General features: G+C 42.0%; 1 protein-coding gene and 1 non-coding gene across 3 annotated transcripts in view; one reads left to right on the plus strand and one right to left on the minus strand.

Annotated features, from left to right (window-relative positions):
• Positions 1-17,207, minus strand: part of Prdm2 (PR/SET domain 2) — a 103,570-nt gene that overhangs the window by 81,070 nt on the left and 5,293 nt on the right. The window contains exon 2 of one of the 2 annotated variants that reach the window (XM_055610786.1): positions 2,029-2,102. In XM_055610786.1, coding sequence (XP_055466761.1) covers positions 2,029-2,037 — 9 coding nt within the window. In that variant the 5' untranslated portion in view covers positions 2,038-2,102. The remainder of the gene's footprint in view (positions 1-2,028; positions 2,103-17,207) is intronic. The other variant, XM_055610787.1, reaches the window with a different exon arrangement.
• Positions 12,397-12,533, plus strand: LOC129680043 (small nucleolar RNA SNORA17). Its single transcript, XR_008720637.1, has one exon. It is a non-coding gene; the product is annotated as a small nucleolar RNA SNORA17 (small nucleolar RNA).

A 17,207-nucleotide genomic window follows, 5' to 3' on the forward strand; every position in this document is an offset into this window, starting at 1 on the left:
ATAGAATAGAATAGAATAGAATAGAATAGAATAGAATAGAATAGAATAGAATAGAATAGAATAGAATAGAATAGAATAGAATAGAATAGAATAGAATAGAATAGAACGAATACTTTGTTTGACACAATTGGGATATTAAAGAAAAAGCATAACGAATCAGAAAATAATAATAAGGTCTAAACATACCTGAAATCTTACTAACTCGGTAGGGCATGAGAATGAATGCATGATTAAGCCTAAGCTTAACTGTCAGCTCCTCAGATAAATGAACACAGAACAACACAGTAAGAACAAAGTCCACACTCAAATCCCAGTTTATGAAGTCACCATCGCTCTAGCCTAGCCCAGAACTGACTACTCAAACAGACCCCAGACTGCAGAAAAGCCAAAGCCTTTGAGTGGCCAGGTTCACATTAAAAATCAATCTTAAATTGGGAGAATAAATGAAATGCATACATAAATATACCTCTGATGGATGATGACCAAGAATCCATTCTGCTTTTTCCCTACCCCCTCACCATCTCAAATATAACCTGCCTTCAAAAGCATGTCAGTAAATCTTCAACTATTACTGTATGTAATGGAGACCATGTGCTCGCCAGACTCGTGTTTATGAGGTATAGTCCTAAGTATTAAAATAAACATATTTCTGATCATGAAAGCAATGAAAAGAAAATCAAAACAATCGACCCCAACAATTTCATCTCTCTCAGTGCAACATGGCACAGAATTTATTAAACTTCATCACCTCACGAAATTAAACTTGTGGTTTCTAGTTAGAAACACCTGGAAATGATAAAAAAAAAAAAAACTATCTAAAGTTTCAATTGATAAGATACAAAATGCTTTCACATCTTAAGAGTTTTAAGCTATGAAGTTAAAAAAATTACATACTTCACATTTTTGTGTTTTATCTTTAAAAAATTGCTTATAAAAATTTAGGAGAATGTTGCTAATATATATATATAATATATAATATATATGTTATAATATATATATTTTTATATATTATATTATATTATATATATATATATATATATATTTTTTTTTTTAAGACAAGTTATCTCTATTCGATAGCTCTAGTTGCCCTGGAGCTAGCTCTTTGGAACAGGATGGCCTCAAACTCACAGAAATCCACTGGCCTCTACCTTCCAAGTGCAAGGATTAAAGGCATGCTTATGAAAAATTTCTGACATCCAGAAATGTAACTGTGAGAATGAGACAAAAAATACAAGTATTGCTCTAGAATGCATTAAAATCACATAGCTAAGACTACTTATCAGAATACCCTTAAGGTTACAGAAATATCCCATAGCAGAATAGTTTAATCTCCCAGTAATTGCATAGCCTCCAGCAAGAGAAAAACATCCTATATTTTGCATTTGCATTCCATATTTTATACAAAGAACTTTTCAAAGACAAGATACTAGAAAGTTTCTGTTTGATCAGTAGTGGTCTCTAAAATGACTTTCAATCTCAGAAAATTACAAAACAAAAAGTTCAGAAAACAAAAACTTTATACTCACCAAAGAAACACAAACAACCCTACCACTGAGTGTGGCAGGTTAAAAAAGTCTGAGCTAAAATTCCTAAGAGTTAGTCTCCCTAAGGAGCCACGGAAACACGAACCCACAGCAAGCAATGCACATGCCACACCACACACAAACTCACACATGACAACAATGGACGAATAATGGTGTTAAGAAATAAAAGCAGGGCTGGAGAGATGGCTCAGCGGTTAAGAGCACTGTCTGCTCTTCCAAAGGTCCTGAGTTCAATTCCCAGCAACCACATGGTGGCTCACAACCATCTATAATGAGATCTGGTGCTCTCTTCTGGCCTTCAGGCATACATGCAGTACAGAACACTATAAATATAATAAATAAATAAATCTTAAAAAAAAAAAAAAACAAAAGCAAACAACTAAGAGGAAGGAATGAGGGTGTATGTGTGTGCTGCTATCTTTAAAAATCAATAGCTTGCCTAACATCTAGGTCATGAATTTGTATAAATTATTTTTAAACTCACCTGATGCATTTTCAATTCCTGTTGTATTCTGTAAAGATACACACAACAAAGAAACTTCTTTGATTACATGAACCCTAAAAAGAAAAACAGACAATTGTAATATGCACCTGCCTATAAGTTTACAGTGACTTAAAACCACATATGAGCTACAGGGTGTGCTGCAACGGCTATTCAGAAAGCAACCTGTACCAGTCAACCTCAGTCCACACTGACAACTAACTTCTCAGATTCATTTTTATAACAATAAATACATTTCTCACTAAACCTTTTTACAGCTTCACCGTACTCTATAATCATGGCAGACGCATCAGAAAGACATCATATTTTTTATTAGAAAGAGAGAAAAAGGAAGGAAGGAAGGAGGGAGAGAGGAAGGGAGGAAGGTGAGGGAGGGAGGGAGGAAGGTAAGGGAGGAAGGGAGGGAAGAAGGAAGGAAATCTGTCTTGGAAAAACAAAAACAAAAAGTCAGAAACACGAGGAGTAAGTGGTGTAGTGGTATACGACACAGGCATCCTTCTTTTGCCATCAATATTTGCTGCATGCAAACACAATTAGACTCCATTACTCTGTTTTTCAAGCTCCTGAAGCAAAAAGGGCCACTGACTAAAAAGGGCCACCTGAAATTCTCTTCAAAGGGAAGAATAAAAAGCAGACAGTACCATGCAAAGGCTTTTAAAAGAGGCCTGCAAAGAGCTACAATTCTATCTCTAAAGTGTTACATATGGCATAGTGAAGGGCATGACAACAACAGTTCTCCCTGTAAATACATATGGCATGCAGTCACAGACCTCGTAATAGTGTAATCAACTGACCACACATACAATGAGGATCCTAAGATTGTTGCGTTGTCTCAGGTGTAGCATTGGTCTCAGCAACAGTGTACCACTACATTTTGTGACATTTAGAAGTAAAACTGCCCAATGATACATTGTCAGAACACAGCCTTACTTGTTGTGTGACTATATTCACTTCTAACTAATAATCTACTAGCCAGGTGTGGCATCACATTGTTATTCTAGCACTTAGGTAGAGACAGGAAAATTCAGAGGTCAAGGCAGCCTGAGCTGATCTTTAACAAAACAAACAAACAAACAAAAAAATGCAGGCAGCCCTTTCTATATAAAGTATACCCTTGCAGGCATGAAAAATTCATGCCTGTAATCCTGGCATTTGAAAAGTGAAGGTAGTTTGAAAATCAGGAGTCCAAGGTTATCCTGAGCTACATGGCACAGTATCCAAAACAATAGTAATAATTAAGAATTTATAAACTAAATTAAAAATATATAAAGATACAATGTCTGCCTCCAGTGAGTTTCTACCATTCTTATGCGCAAATCATGCCACTTTCGGTAGACCCTCTACTGTAGCATTGTTAACATCTCCAGTGAGCGCACATACCATGAAGCATAATTTCTTACAAGACAATGCCTGCATGTGAACTGTCTGATCTGACCATCAATAACATGAGGCCTGTGATGGAATGGCACACACTATAGACTGGAAGGATAAATGCCTGCCGCACCAGAAGGAACAGTGAGTGCTCTGATGAGCTACATTCTTAGCTGGTTCTCTAACGGGAGCTTTCTTTCTGTTCTTTCCTTGAGCTATTGAACCATATTCACCTGACGGATGTCCTTTAACAAGCAAGGTATTATATTTAAATATAGCCTTGCTCATCTGAACTAAGTCTTATGGGTACTAGACCCAAGGAATGTATTCCACAGCATTCCATCTTATTACACAGGTCAGTTTTGGCTAAGCCAACATAAACTCTTAGTATATTCCATAGATAAAATGTCAAGGTAACTGACGGCAACCCACAGAGTCAGTACCTTTAAAGCAGTGGTTCTCAACCTTCCTAATGCTGCAACCCTTTAATACAGTTCCTCATGCTGTAGTGACCCACCCATAAAATTACTTGTGTTGCCACTTTTTAACTGTAATTTTGCTGCTGTTATGAACTGTAATGCAAATATCTGTGTTTTCTCAAGGTCTTGGCAACCCCTGTGAAAGGTCATCCAACCCCTTCCCAAGGGGTAGTGAACCACAGGTTGAGAATCACTGCTTTGAAGTTTAACAATGAGCATCTTTCTCACAATTATTCACTATGACCTTCCCCTGTATACATAAAATACAGTGAACACACTGCCCCTACTGCCTGCGACTTCATCTGTTATCCTATTTGAATGTGGCTGTGTGGTATGAAGAGGTACTAAGATCCATGGTCTCTTAGACATGCATAGCTGATCCCATACAATGTTCATTGGCTGCTATCAATTCCTCTAGGCCTGTGTGACACCTAGGCTCCAGCTTTCTCTTATCTTCAAGTTTTTATATGTGAAGTTATAAATTTTGCCATGGGAACTTCTTTGAGGAAATGACAAGACATTGCAGTAAAATACAGTATTTTGCTGAGATGTCTGGAAGAATGAAATTCCTACGCCATTTTCCTCAGTGTTGTTTTGCTTGAGACTCATTAGCATCACTGTAACCATCACATATGAAGCTTCTTCCAGGAACAGCAGGCCTGTGCTGCCTTCACACACTTACTTTGGCAATCTGCTATGAGGGACGCACTGGCATCTTCAGCTTCAGGCAGGCTGAGAACACTTGGCTATAGGCTACAAACCTGCTTCCCACTATTACTTAATGGTGTGATGCTGCTGTTTGATTGTTTGGGTTTGTGTAACTGGAATTTAACAGTTTTGGCAAGCTTTGCATATACCATGTAACTGACTCAACTAAAATGTACAGTATAGGAGTATTTACAGTGGTGCACACCTGTAATCCCAGCACTCAGGGAAGCAGAGGCAGGAGGGTCTCTGTGAGCTTGAGGCCAGCCTTGTCTACAAAGTGAGTCTAGTCAGTCTCCAAGTGGGTTCCCTAGTAAGGGGAACAGGGGCTGTCTCTGACATGAACTCAGTGGCTGGCTCTTTGATCACCTCCCCGAGGGGGCAGCCTTACCAGGCCATAGAGGAAGACAATGAAGCCAGTCCTGATGAGACCTGATAGGCTAGGGTCAGATGGAAAGGGAGGAGGACCTCCCATATCAGTAGACTAGGGGAAGGGGCATGGGAGGAGAAGAGAGAGGGAGGGTAGGGGCTGGGAGGGGACAGGGAGGGGGCCACAGCAGGAATACAAAGTGAATAAATTATAATAAATAAAATAATTAATTAATTTTTTTAAAAGGTGAGTCCAGGACAGCAAGGCTACACAGAGAAACCCTGTCTCAAAAAAGGAAAATAAATAAATAAATTTACTGGACTGGAGCACTTGTTGCTCTTGCAAAGGTTTCAGGTTCTATTCCCAATACCCAATAGTGATTCACAACCTTCTGTAAAAAATCTAACACTCCCTTCTGACCTCCGCAGGCACCAGGCATGCACATACATATACACATGTAGGCAAAACTCTCATCCACATAAAATGAAATAAATAAATCTTAAAGAGGACATCTGCTGGGCTCAGAGCTGTACAACCTTAGCAGTGACAACACCTGCCCCAATTCCTACTTCTCGGCATGAAGCATCAGCAACAACTTAACCCACTTTCTGATTTACCTATTCTGACCTTGTACTTTGTCATGAGAAACAATGACAAAGGACTTAATGGGCTTCATTTTCCATTCCAGAAAGTAGGCAGCACTTCATTCCAAACATGAGAGTAATGTGTCCCTTCACTTGCCTGTTACTCTTCTCACCCTAACCACCTAAGTGTTAGTTACTACTGCTCATAGGCCACAAACAGGGAAGATCCCTGACCTCTAGGAAAGAGGCCCACAATGAGCAAATACAGAAAGGACCTGAAACGTGGAGAAAGTGATATACAGAAAAGCAATGAGAGATTTGGCAAGACGGGCCACAATCGCTACCCGTCTCCTTACCTGCCAATCCAAAGAGCTGCTCTAGAGATTGGGAAAGGAGCTCTGACCTGAGAAAGCATGGGAAGAGAAAGAGGTTTGGAGAAGCCAGGATATGAGCTGAAAGTCTACAGGAGGTAGATCTGGGTGCTTGGGCACCAAGGTGGACACGGTTTGCAGGTGGCAGTGTCAGAGGCAAACGACAGTGCTGAGTGCTTCTTTGGCAGGGTGAAAAATGGGGAAGAAGTGACTGAATCCTGGATAAAACCGAAAACTAGAGCCTCTAACTTCAGCTGCCAGATTAGAAACGAATTATGAAGGGCAGGTCAGGCAAAATCTACATATGGTCTCCATCCTCCCAGACGGGAGGACACGCTGCTGCTTCCAGGGGTGCTGCCCTCCCCTTCCATCTGCTCTGCAGTTAGTTTTTCCTGTCCATTTCATATTTTTCTTCTTTCCTTTTCCTCACCCTCTGTAGTTGCTAACTCACAGGCACAATTCAAACAGCAGAGTTATCTGCTAGCTGACCCTGGACAGATAAAACAGTACAGTACTTAAAACATTTCATTCTTTGATGCATTAGCTTAATGAATGGCAACTTTTTCTAATCTACATAGTTGGCTTACCCTGGGATCCTGCTTCCACCTCCTGAGTACTGAGATTACAGACAGACAAGCCACTGGGAATCTGAACTCTACCCCCTATACTTTTACAGAGATTGCTTTTTATCCATGGAGGCACCTTCCTAGTTGGTTGGTTGGCTGGTTAGTTGGCTGGTTGGCTGGTTAGTTGGCTGGATGGCTGGTTGGTTGGTTGGTTGGTTGGTTAAATTCTTTATTAAAGTATGGTAAAGTACAGCCATGTATGGTAATGTGTGCCTGTCACCTTAGCTGCTCAGGAAGCCAGGTAGGAGTCTTGAGTCTAGGAGTTCATGGCAAGCTTGAGCAACCTGGCAAGACCCTATCTGTAACAACGACAATGACAGAAAAGAAGACTTGGGCAGTGTACCTACAAGTGCCACTGTGTACTGAACAGAACAGCCCCTAGCCTGAGACTGTGTCTTTCATTACAGGCATTTAGCACTGCCTTGGGCCATCAATGCCAGCAGAGCATTTCCACAACTAGAAAAAAGAAAACAAAACAAAACAAACATGCCTTCCCAAACACAAGCTCAAGAGCTCAGAATAATGGGCTGTAGTAATCACGTGACTAGTGTAATGGGATTACATGTGCTATCTATAGGAATGACAAACTCCAAGCACTATTCTGAAGTAGCTTTTTTTAAATAAACTTATTTAATTTTTTTAATGTGCATTAAGGTGAAGGTGTCAGATCCCTTGGCATTGGCATTACAGACAGCTGTGAGCTGCCATGTGGGTGCTGGGAATTGAACCTAGGTCCTTTGGAAGAGCAGACAGTGCTCTTAACCACTGAGCCATCTCTCCAGCCCCCTGAAGTAGCTTTGTTAAGGGTAAAGCAGCACTGCGCAAAAGCCCCAAAGTCCTGGCAGTACTCTGACGGAGTACTGACTGAGTCAGCACCACTTCTACAATCCCACTTAGCTAAATGGCATCTCAAAGCCAAAGTTTATCCACAAAGGATCCGATCAGTACGGAGAAGAATCTTCTCACACATCATCAAAATCATCCGAGCAATGCTTTCTTATAATTTTTTAGGATTTACTTTCTGGAAACCTTGTGTGACAATGTTTCACCTACATGTGTGTATGTGCGCCACATGCATTCCCAGTGCCCACAGAGATCAGAAGCTCTGGATTTCCTGCAAGTGGAATCACAGTCAGTTGTTAGCTACCATGTAGGCCCTGGGAACCAAACTCCAGTCCTTTGCAAGAAGGACTGCACTTAACTGCTGAGCCATCTCTCCAGGCCAGTGCTCGGAATTTTAATACTAAAAATTCAGCGCTTCTAATTTTCTACCTGCTAGTAGATACTGAAAATAGAAAAAGCACAGTAAACAGATATGTAAGCTTGAGCCTGTGACTCTCAAGCATCAGCTATTCACAAGTAACATTGATCCTTGAAAAGACCAAGCTTCAGCTCTACCTTAACTTTCCAAAAGCTCTAATCACATGCATGTACTTACTTTCTTTTTATATTTAATTATTTTATTGTATTTTATGTGCATGGATGCTCTAAATATATGTATATACATCATATAGGTGTCTGGTGCCCACAGAGATCACAAGAGTGTCAGATCCCTTAAAACTGGAGTTAGGAATGGTTGTAAGCCACTATATGGGTATTGGGAGCCAAATCTGGGTCCCCTGCAAATGCAAAAAGTGATCTTGATCACTAAACCATCTAGGAACCTTTTTTTTTTTTTTTTTTAAATAGTGCCTGGCCTAGGTTACAGGAGACACTATTTAAAAAACAACAACCAAAAAAGTCCTGATCCTCCTACCTCTGCCTTCCAAGTACTGGGATTATAGGAGGGCGCTGCTGCCCTGCCTAGGTTATAGAGTGCTAGGGATAAAACTCAGGGCTTCTGACGTGCTAGGCAAAGTCTACAAACCTGGCCACATTTAGCTGTATTTTTCAAAATACTGCTTTTACATTCTGGAACAAATCATCCTTACCAATATTAGGTTGTTAATAAAGGTGACTTGATTATTAAAATTCAGTACCAAAAAAACAGACAAAAAATTAATGGTTTCTCAGTGTCAAAACAATCTGAACAACTGGTAACCTGCTCCAGAGACCTGAAAACTTAAGAGGTAAGTGCTCTCCTGACCCTGAGTGTGTATAGCCCTGGAACCACTCACCACCCTGTGAAATAAAGCAGACTAATCTAAGGATGGACACACTAGCACGAAGCAAACAGATGTGACCAGTTATGCTGTCTTTGTGCATATCTGCAAACTTGTGACTTTTACAAAGCTATAGAAAAATCTTTTTAAATGTTGGTGTAAGTCTAGGAGAAAGGAAGAACAATAAAAATACTTAATACATTCACCCATAAATCACTCATCTTAGTTAAAATTTTTAAGACCAGATTATATGTTTTGTTCTTATTTGAAAAATACTGTAATTAACTTCAGAATTGTTATTTTTAAATTACATTCATTTATTGCATGTATGTGTATATGTATGCATGCATGTATGTGTTTGCCTGCCACTGTATGTGTATAGAGGTCAGAGGGCAACCTGCAGGAGTCAGTTAACTGCAGGAGTCAGTTAATCCTCTTCTTCCAGAAACTTCAGTCACCTGGGATAGTGGCAAATGACCTTACTTGTTAAGCCAGCTCTCTGGCCTAATAGTCTTTTTTCCCACATTGTAACATCAAGCAGGCAATTACCTGACTTGTAAGATTCCAGAAGCTCATGGCAAAGAATAAAGCAGATGTAAGCACAGGAACCAGCGTTCTGTGCTAGAGTTAGACAAAATGCAATAGACAGATGAGGCACAAAGAAGCAGTGTGCTGTGTTAGAGCTAGCCCAGAAGTGCAATACACACAGACAAGGTCGCACAAGGGAAAGGCACTTTGTGAAAGGAGTCTCATAGCTCTACACACTAAAAACAGTCTAATCATTTCAAACTAGTTATCTAGACAAATAAGCATCACAGTAGCAAACAATATGGAGATGAAGCCTTTAGCTATGCAGATTTACCAACTGTGACTTACTCTGACCAAAAGACTCTGATAAGCCAGAAACTTAAAAATGAAAATATTAGAACCACATCAGCTCCTCAAGATCAGATTTTATTAATTTACAAACACTATCGAATTGTCTGTCAGGATACCTGCCAGGAGGGTGGTACTGCCAGGCCACACTCTGGAAAACAAACAGTGCTTGCACTACACCTGCCCAGGAATTAGCTCAGAAAAAAACATATCTGTTTTCTTTTTCCAAAGTAATGTAATTTCACAAATTACCGAGTTTCATCCTAAAACCAAAGCTCCAACTTTTCCTTAAAGATACAAATTATATGAGTGGATCATTGGTAGTGTGTTTGCATAGCATGTGAAAAGCTGTGCAGCATTTCCAAAACAGAGAAGAAAGTGCAGACAGTATGATAGGTTACATAAAATGCAGCAGGAACTGTACTGAAATGTGCACCACTTTAAGAACAGGGAAAATTGCGTGTCTGTGTGTAGATCATGAAAGCAGGAAGATTGAGCAAAAGCTGACTCACAGGGTGTGGCCTCAGTTGAAACCTCTGTCTCTTCCCCCTAGAATGACTTCCACTCAATACCAAGGTCAGAGGTGACAAGTAGACCACAGAGGCACCAGCCTACACAGCATATGAAGAGGCACAGTGAACAGTTAACAAAGAACCTTCAAGTGTTCTCCCACCTCAGTAAACTAACTTCTATCCCATAGGCCAGAACACAACACAACTGTCCCAGGGCCTAGGTGCACAGCACAGAGTATTCTATAACTCTAACCCTAAATTAGAAAATGGGGACCTGGGAGTGAGGGGTTTGGTACAGGTGCTGACAACACTGTTCCCAAGCAACAGACTGAAAACCAAGGCCTTCTATCCTGGAGCTACAGACACATGAGGAAATGGGGCTCATTAGAGTTCTGCTTGAAATATGTAAGTTGGAGAGCTCTGAGGTTATCAGCCCTCAGCTCTAAAGGGCCTTAAGCAATTAAACATTATCATATTAAAATGTCAAGTAAGAGGCCAGTTGATATCATAGGAAAGTACTATAAATCTGCACTTAAGACTGTGGTGGGACTGGAGAGATGGCTTAGTGGTTAAGAGCACTGGCTGCTGTTCCAGAGGACCCAGGTTCAATTCCCAGCACCTACATGGCAGCTCACAACTGTCTGTAACTCCGGTTCCAAGGGATCTAATGCCCTCTCACAGGCAGTTAAAATAGCAAGGTACATAAAATAAACAAAAAAATAAATTAAAAAAAAAAAAAAAGACTGTGGGCACCCAAGGTTTTTCCAACCAAATGAGATTTTTTTTTAACTTTAAAACAGCAGTTCACAAAAAACAAAAACAAAAAACAAAACAAAACAAACAAACAAACAAAAACAGCAGTTCACAACCTGTGGGTAGTAAGTAACTCCTTGGAGGCTGATCAACCCTTTCACAAGGGTCACCTAAGACCACTAGAAAACAAATATTGACATTACAATTACACTTACGAAGCAGCAGCAAAAATAATTTTATGGTTGGGGTCAGCACAACGTGAGGAACTACACTAAACGGTCACAACATTCGGAAAGTTGAGAGGCGCTGCTTTAAAACAAAAGATGCTGGGCAAAAACCTCAACTGATAAAGTGCTTGTTGCTTCCTAAGCATGAGGACCTGAGCTCAATCCCAAGCACTCTTGTTAAAAAAGCCAGGTGCCACAGCACACATAGGAGCCAGTGCGGAACAGGGAGATCCTTGGTACTTGCTGGCCAGCTAATCTAGTCAATCAGCTCCTTTTGTGAGAGACCTTCTCTCAAAAGTAAAGTGGGCTAGGGAAATGGTTCAGTAAGTAAAATACTTATTTGTCATGCTAGTGTGAGGCCCTGAGTTTGAATTCCCAGAACCCATATAAAAGCTAGACACAATAGTAGTAATCCTCGGACTTCTACACAGCGATGGGAAGTGAAGAGGGACTGAGTCCCTGGAAGCTCACAAGACAGCTAACCTGGCTTACACAGCAGTAGAGACCCTACCTCAGACAAGGCAGAAGTTGAGCAACATCAAAGCTGTCCTCTGACCTCCATCTGTGCCCACTTGTCTGCACCAACGAGTGCAAACCATGCACACACACACACAAAATAACTAAATAAGTAAAAATTAAAACAATAAGAAATTCATCACAAAATATTGCTCCCAAGCTGGGGATATAGCTCAGTGGAAGAGTATTTGCCTAGCACATATGAAATAATGGGTTCAGTCCCTAGCACCGCCAAGGGGGAGAAAATGAGTTCCTAGCATCTATCAGTAAAGCTAAGCTTAGAAATAAATGGTTGACTATTGTACATTATCATTTGCCTGACTAATATTAAACACATCTACTAATATTTTCCTTATCCCTTTCATCATGTATCTCTGGCATATTTCATTGAACATGGAATTCGCTAAATCATGAGTCTCAAGCTTTCTACAATATATATTATCTCTCACTGTAGCAGTAGCTATTCCTTCCACTGTACCAAGAGCAAAAAAGATCACTGTAATTTACCTGGCTGAGATAATCCTATCCTTGAATTAAAACTTTTCTTTCCTCATTTTAAAGACTAAATGCCAAAAAGAAAAGAAAAACATACACACACACACACACAGCTGTAAGGATTAGCATGAGACGTGGAGATGGGGCAGGAGCACTCGGGCTTTCTGCTCAAACCGTGTGCTCTGGCTGGGGATCACTGTAGATTCAAGCTTACAGCAACTCCCAACCAAAGTCCTGCAACCACAACCCACTGCTAACTTCACATTCTGCAAAACAGCACTAACATAAAGAAGTTTCAATTAAAAGAAACCTTTGTGATATCGTTGGTTGTATAAAAACTTGCCATTATTAGAAAAGGAAGAACCTGCCTCTAGAAGCACTGCAGGTGTGGCTGCTGTGTGCCATGTGTGTCAGTAGGTGGCAGAGAGGAGAGAGGCTGTGTCTGCCATCAGCTCAGTGTTCTGACCTGCGAACATCTGACTGACTAGTAGCCTAGCACTTCCTGAAAAAAGCAAGCCTGAGACATCTCCACACAGGCCCTACGGCTCCCAGTCCTGGAAGCAAGCCTGAGACTAGAAGAACCCCACCTGGGACTAAAGCCCTGGGGCAGGAGGGAGCCCGAAGGACAACCCTCAAATGAGGCCATTAGTGCAAACCAAGCAAGGACTGAGCCTGAGATGACCACCAGACCCGTGCGGCCATGCGGCCTGGACAGGGAGCTAGCCTGACACGACCACCGGTGGGGTGCTCCGCAGGCTTGAGGGGGTGAGGGGCAGACCATGCACGAGATGACCCTTGCCTGTCCCATAATGCACAAGTGGGGCGTAGGAATCCTGAGACAACCCCAGACACTCGGGAACCCTGGACGCAACTAAGAGGATCAAGGAAGTGGTGGAGAAATAGAAGAGAAAAAAAAGAAACAGAAGGATGAACACAATGAAGAGAGGCAGAACTGGAGACTTGTGGGTAGTGAGGAACAGCCTAAAATGGGTAGCCAGTGATGTCACCTGGGAACATGGTGGGGTCCTGGCCTGTTCTGCCATCAGGAGCCACATCCGGGTCCGTGGGCCTGCAGCAGCAGCATGCGTCTGTTACCACCAAAGGCCAGGCCGATTATCCTGGTCTGGGTTCCCACTCAGGGCCACATTAATGTCTGAGGGCTGTGCAGAAGTGACCCCACCCCTCACCTGGGCATCACAGGAGAGCTGGCCCTGCCCCTGGCCAGCCCAGCACATTACCCAGGAAGCATGGTAGAGCTCTGGATGTGGGAGTTGCAGGTTGGTTGGCCCTAGAGAACCTCTTCTCTGCTGCTAGATGGCGCAAATGGGGGAAAACATCGTCCTCCCTTCCCTTGTCCCTCACTATCTATGGCAGGCAGGAGAGCTGGCCCCAGGGTCATGAGAGTGGGAGAAGTGGCCATGTCCTTCACCAGCTGCAACACTAGGAGACTAGATCCCACACCTCACTGGGCAGCAGGGTAGAGCTGGTGTTGCAGGAGAGCTGGTGGGCTAACCAATTCAGATACCTCTCAGGCACAGATCCAGAGCTCAGAATTGGCCCACTCCAACATCTACCTCATGGATGAACTGTAAAAAGATTTTCTTCTCCTGAGGTCATTGTTATCTTGCAGGTTTAATTCCTCTGTCTGTTAATCTAGACCTAGTCCTGGAAGCTTCTAGCCTCCATACAATCTAACCTAGGCCTCTGTTTTCAGCCTTTGAGACTTACTGCTAAATAAGCTCACCCTTTCTTGTTCTTACTGAGCTCTGGACTGGCTGGTTTAACTCAGCTGTTCTGGCTCAAACTCCTCTCCAAGCTGACTTTTTCAATCTGGCTTTTCTCTCGGCCTCTAAATTGTTCTACTTTTCCTCAAACTAACTCCAGCAATCTTTTCTAATCTTCTGGCTCCTTCTCATTCTCTGGCTTGTTCTGTCTCCACCTGTGTCTAGCTTGTTTTTTCATTCATCCTCTCTGTAAAACTCTCCCAGTAAAACTGCCTCCTCTCTCCCTCCGCATCACCTCTTAAGTAGCTTCCCTTTCCTCTCTCTTCCCCTGAAAGTTGGGTGTATCCTATACTGTCACCTTCTCTGATTTGTCACTTTATTTTTCTGCCACTCAATTAAATATCACTTTCAAACATAGGTGCTTCCTTCTACAAGCTAACTTTACCTTCATTGTTTGGGATTAAAGGCTAAAACCACCATGCCCAGACCTAAACTTTTCTTTATCTGATCTTTGCTCTAGACCAGGATGGCCTTGAATTCAGATCTGCTTGCCTGTCTCCTGGAATAAACCCTGTTTGTATACCAGCCAGATCACACAGACCTAGAAAGTCTTGGGATGTGATCTCTTGCCAGAGCAGCCATGTTCTGAATTAAAATTCCTCTACAATGAACTGCACAAGTGCATGAAGGAGTCGGTCCTACACATCCAAAGCTACAAAATCTAGATGACCCAAAAGCAACAGGATATTCCAGACAGAACATTGTCCCAGTGAGGTTCCAGTATCAACAGAGTAGCAGAGCCAGAGGCCTCTGTAATAAACAGTTGCAAGCAAAGAAGTGGGGGAAAAGGGTATACTTTGGGAAACACTGTGACACACTACAGCTTCCCTATGATGTTCTAGCTGACCGCTTTGAGTGGCTTTCTCCCTGAGTTCCCAACACAGCAATACTTTTGTGGTAAAACTTTGAAACCTATTCAAGACTTCTACTAAGAGTTTCCTGAAAGGCAAAGAAAGCTACAGAAACATGAAAACAGTGAGATACCACACAAGTGCAAATTTTCACCATAAGACCCCTAAAAGTTTCATCTGGTCATGCTGCAGAGGCCTCGTGTAGCTCTCAAGATTTTTTCCTACACATTGCAGAATGCAGGAAAACTCATCTTGTACGTAACTCACATCCACAATGGGCTTCATTACACCACAGGTGAGCACCTGAGAACTGTACGAAACTGACAGTCACCGCTGGCACTGTGCTTGGTCAAGGAGCTGGCCACATGGACATCACAAGATTCTCCTACCACTTTAGTGAGAGTTTTTTTGTTTTTTGTTTTTTCTTTTTCTTTTTGAGGTGGGAGTTAACTGGTATAATCTGAGGTTTGAGGTTTACACTGTAAATGTGTAACTCTTCTCAAGACCACTTAAAACAGTAGGAATACCTACTCTCTGTAAAGTATATGAACTGCTCTAAAGTTTAAGAAAGCCATAAATACATATTTGATAGTTTGTTATTGTTGTTTTGGTTTAGTTTGGGTTTGGTTTTTTTTGTTTTGTTTTGTTGTTGTTGGTTTGGTTGGTTGGTTTTTCAAGACAGGGTTTCTCTGTGTAGCCTTGGCTATCCTGGACTTGCTTTGTAAACCAGGCTGGCCTCGAATTCACAGGGATTAAAGGCATGTCCCACCATATCCAGCAGCTTTTTTTTTTTTTTTTTTTAAAGAAAAATACAGGAAAGGGGCAAAGAGGAGATGAGGGAGGGAAGGAGGGTTTAAGAGGGAATGAGGCAGCAGGGATACAGCTGGGATACAGAGTTAATAAAATGTAACAAATAATAAAAAAAGAAAAATACGTTTCTTCAGAATAACTTATTTGTAATTCTCAATTCAACATAAAAGTATATTTCTAGGAATTTATGATGAAACCATGAAAAAAAGCTTGGTGCAGTGGCAAACGGCTGTACTCCCAATACTCAGGAAGGCAGAGGCAGGCGGATCTCTGAGTTCAGGGTCAGCCTGGTCTATAAAGTGAGTCTAGGCAGTCAAGGCTACACAGAGAAACCTTCCATCACCACCACTACCCCCCCCCCAAAAAAAGGGGGAAAAAAAGTCTCTTGATACTGGTCTGCTATGGTCAGTAAAATGATGCCCTCCATGCAAGGGTATCTGGAACACAAGAACAAAACAGAAGGGGACAGTTCCAGGCAGCTTTGGGTTCCAGTTTAAATCTGAACTTGACCTTTTGATAAGTATCCTAGTTTGCTTTCTGATGCTGACATAACTAACTTGGGGAGAAAATGATTCATTCTATCTTACAGCTCACAGCCCATCACTGACGGAAGTCAGGACAGGAACTAAAACAGATCGTGGAGGCGAGCTACTTACTGGCTTGCTCACCTTGGACTACCTGTCCAGGGCTGAGATGGTCCACAGTGAACTGGGCCCTCCCACATCAATTAGTAATCAAGAAAATGCTCCACAAAGATGCCCCCAGGACAATCTGGTAGAGACACTTTCTCGACTGAGGCTCCCTCTTCCCAGATGTCCCTAGCTTGAGTCAAGTTGACAGAAAACTAACCAACATGGTAGGACTCCCAAGCTCTTGACGTCAGTCTGGAGGAGAAGTCATAAGTGGGACTGCAGATCCATCACCTACTGGAGGACAGATAGTCTCAGGACAGACTGTTGGAAGGTCTTATCCACCTGGGAGGAGCAACAAAGCCTGACTGAGGACATACCATAAACAAAATAAAGTCCAATATTTAAGGAAATTTAAACAAGGAAGCCCCAAGATAATAAGCAATTAGAGACTAAACCACACAAGAAAACTGGAATGAAACAAAAAAGCATCCACACTACAGTGGCAGAACAAGCAGGATGTGATGGCCAACTTAACAGGAAACAAGAAGAGATGGATGCAAACAATCTAGAGGCGGATGGTGAATAACAAGGACGACTATAGAGACATTTAAATACAAGCAGCCAGGAACAGGGACAGAACTGGAGCGGAAAGTGGTGGGCTCCATGTTGGTATCTGATGCTCAGAAGGCAAACGTTCCCAAAGAAAGCTGCGGAAGTCAAAGGGGAAAACTGGCCCCCACGCAGACTAGTACTGGAGGTCAGAGATGAAGATGCAGACATTTTTCATGCCACTAGGATGACTCAAGAAAGAGGACTGCCAAGGGGGTAAATGTATCCACAGCAAGAAGATGGAGGATTTGACTCTATGGGAAGCATGGAACTGCCTGGGGTGGTCACCACCTGCACTCTATCCAGGTCAAAGGCCTTTCAACAACAGTCATAGTCTCTCTCCAGACCTACTGCACTGGAAATATCTAAGAAAAACATAGTTTTTCAGAAACATTAAACTGCTTGCATTTTTAAAACACTTCCTTAAATCACATTGTGTACGTGTGTGTGTGTGTGTGTGTGTGTGTGTGTGTGTGTGTGTGTGTGTG

This window comes from Psammomys obesus, unplaced genomic scaffold (assembly GCF_907164565.1).
Source record: "Psammomys obesus unplaced genomic scaffold, mPsaObe1.curated_primary_1811, whole genome shotgun sequence".
Classification (NCBI taxonomy): domain Eukaryota; kingdom Metazoa; phylum Chordata; class Mammalia; order Rodentia; family Muridae; genus Psammomys; species Psammomys obesus.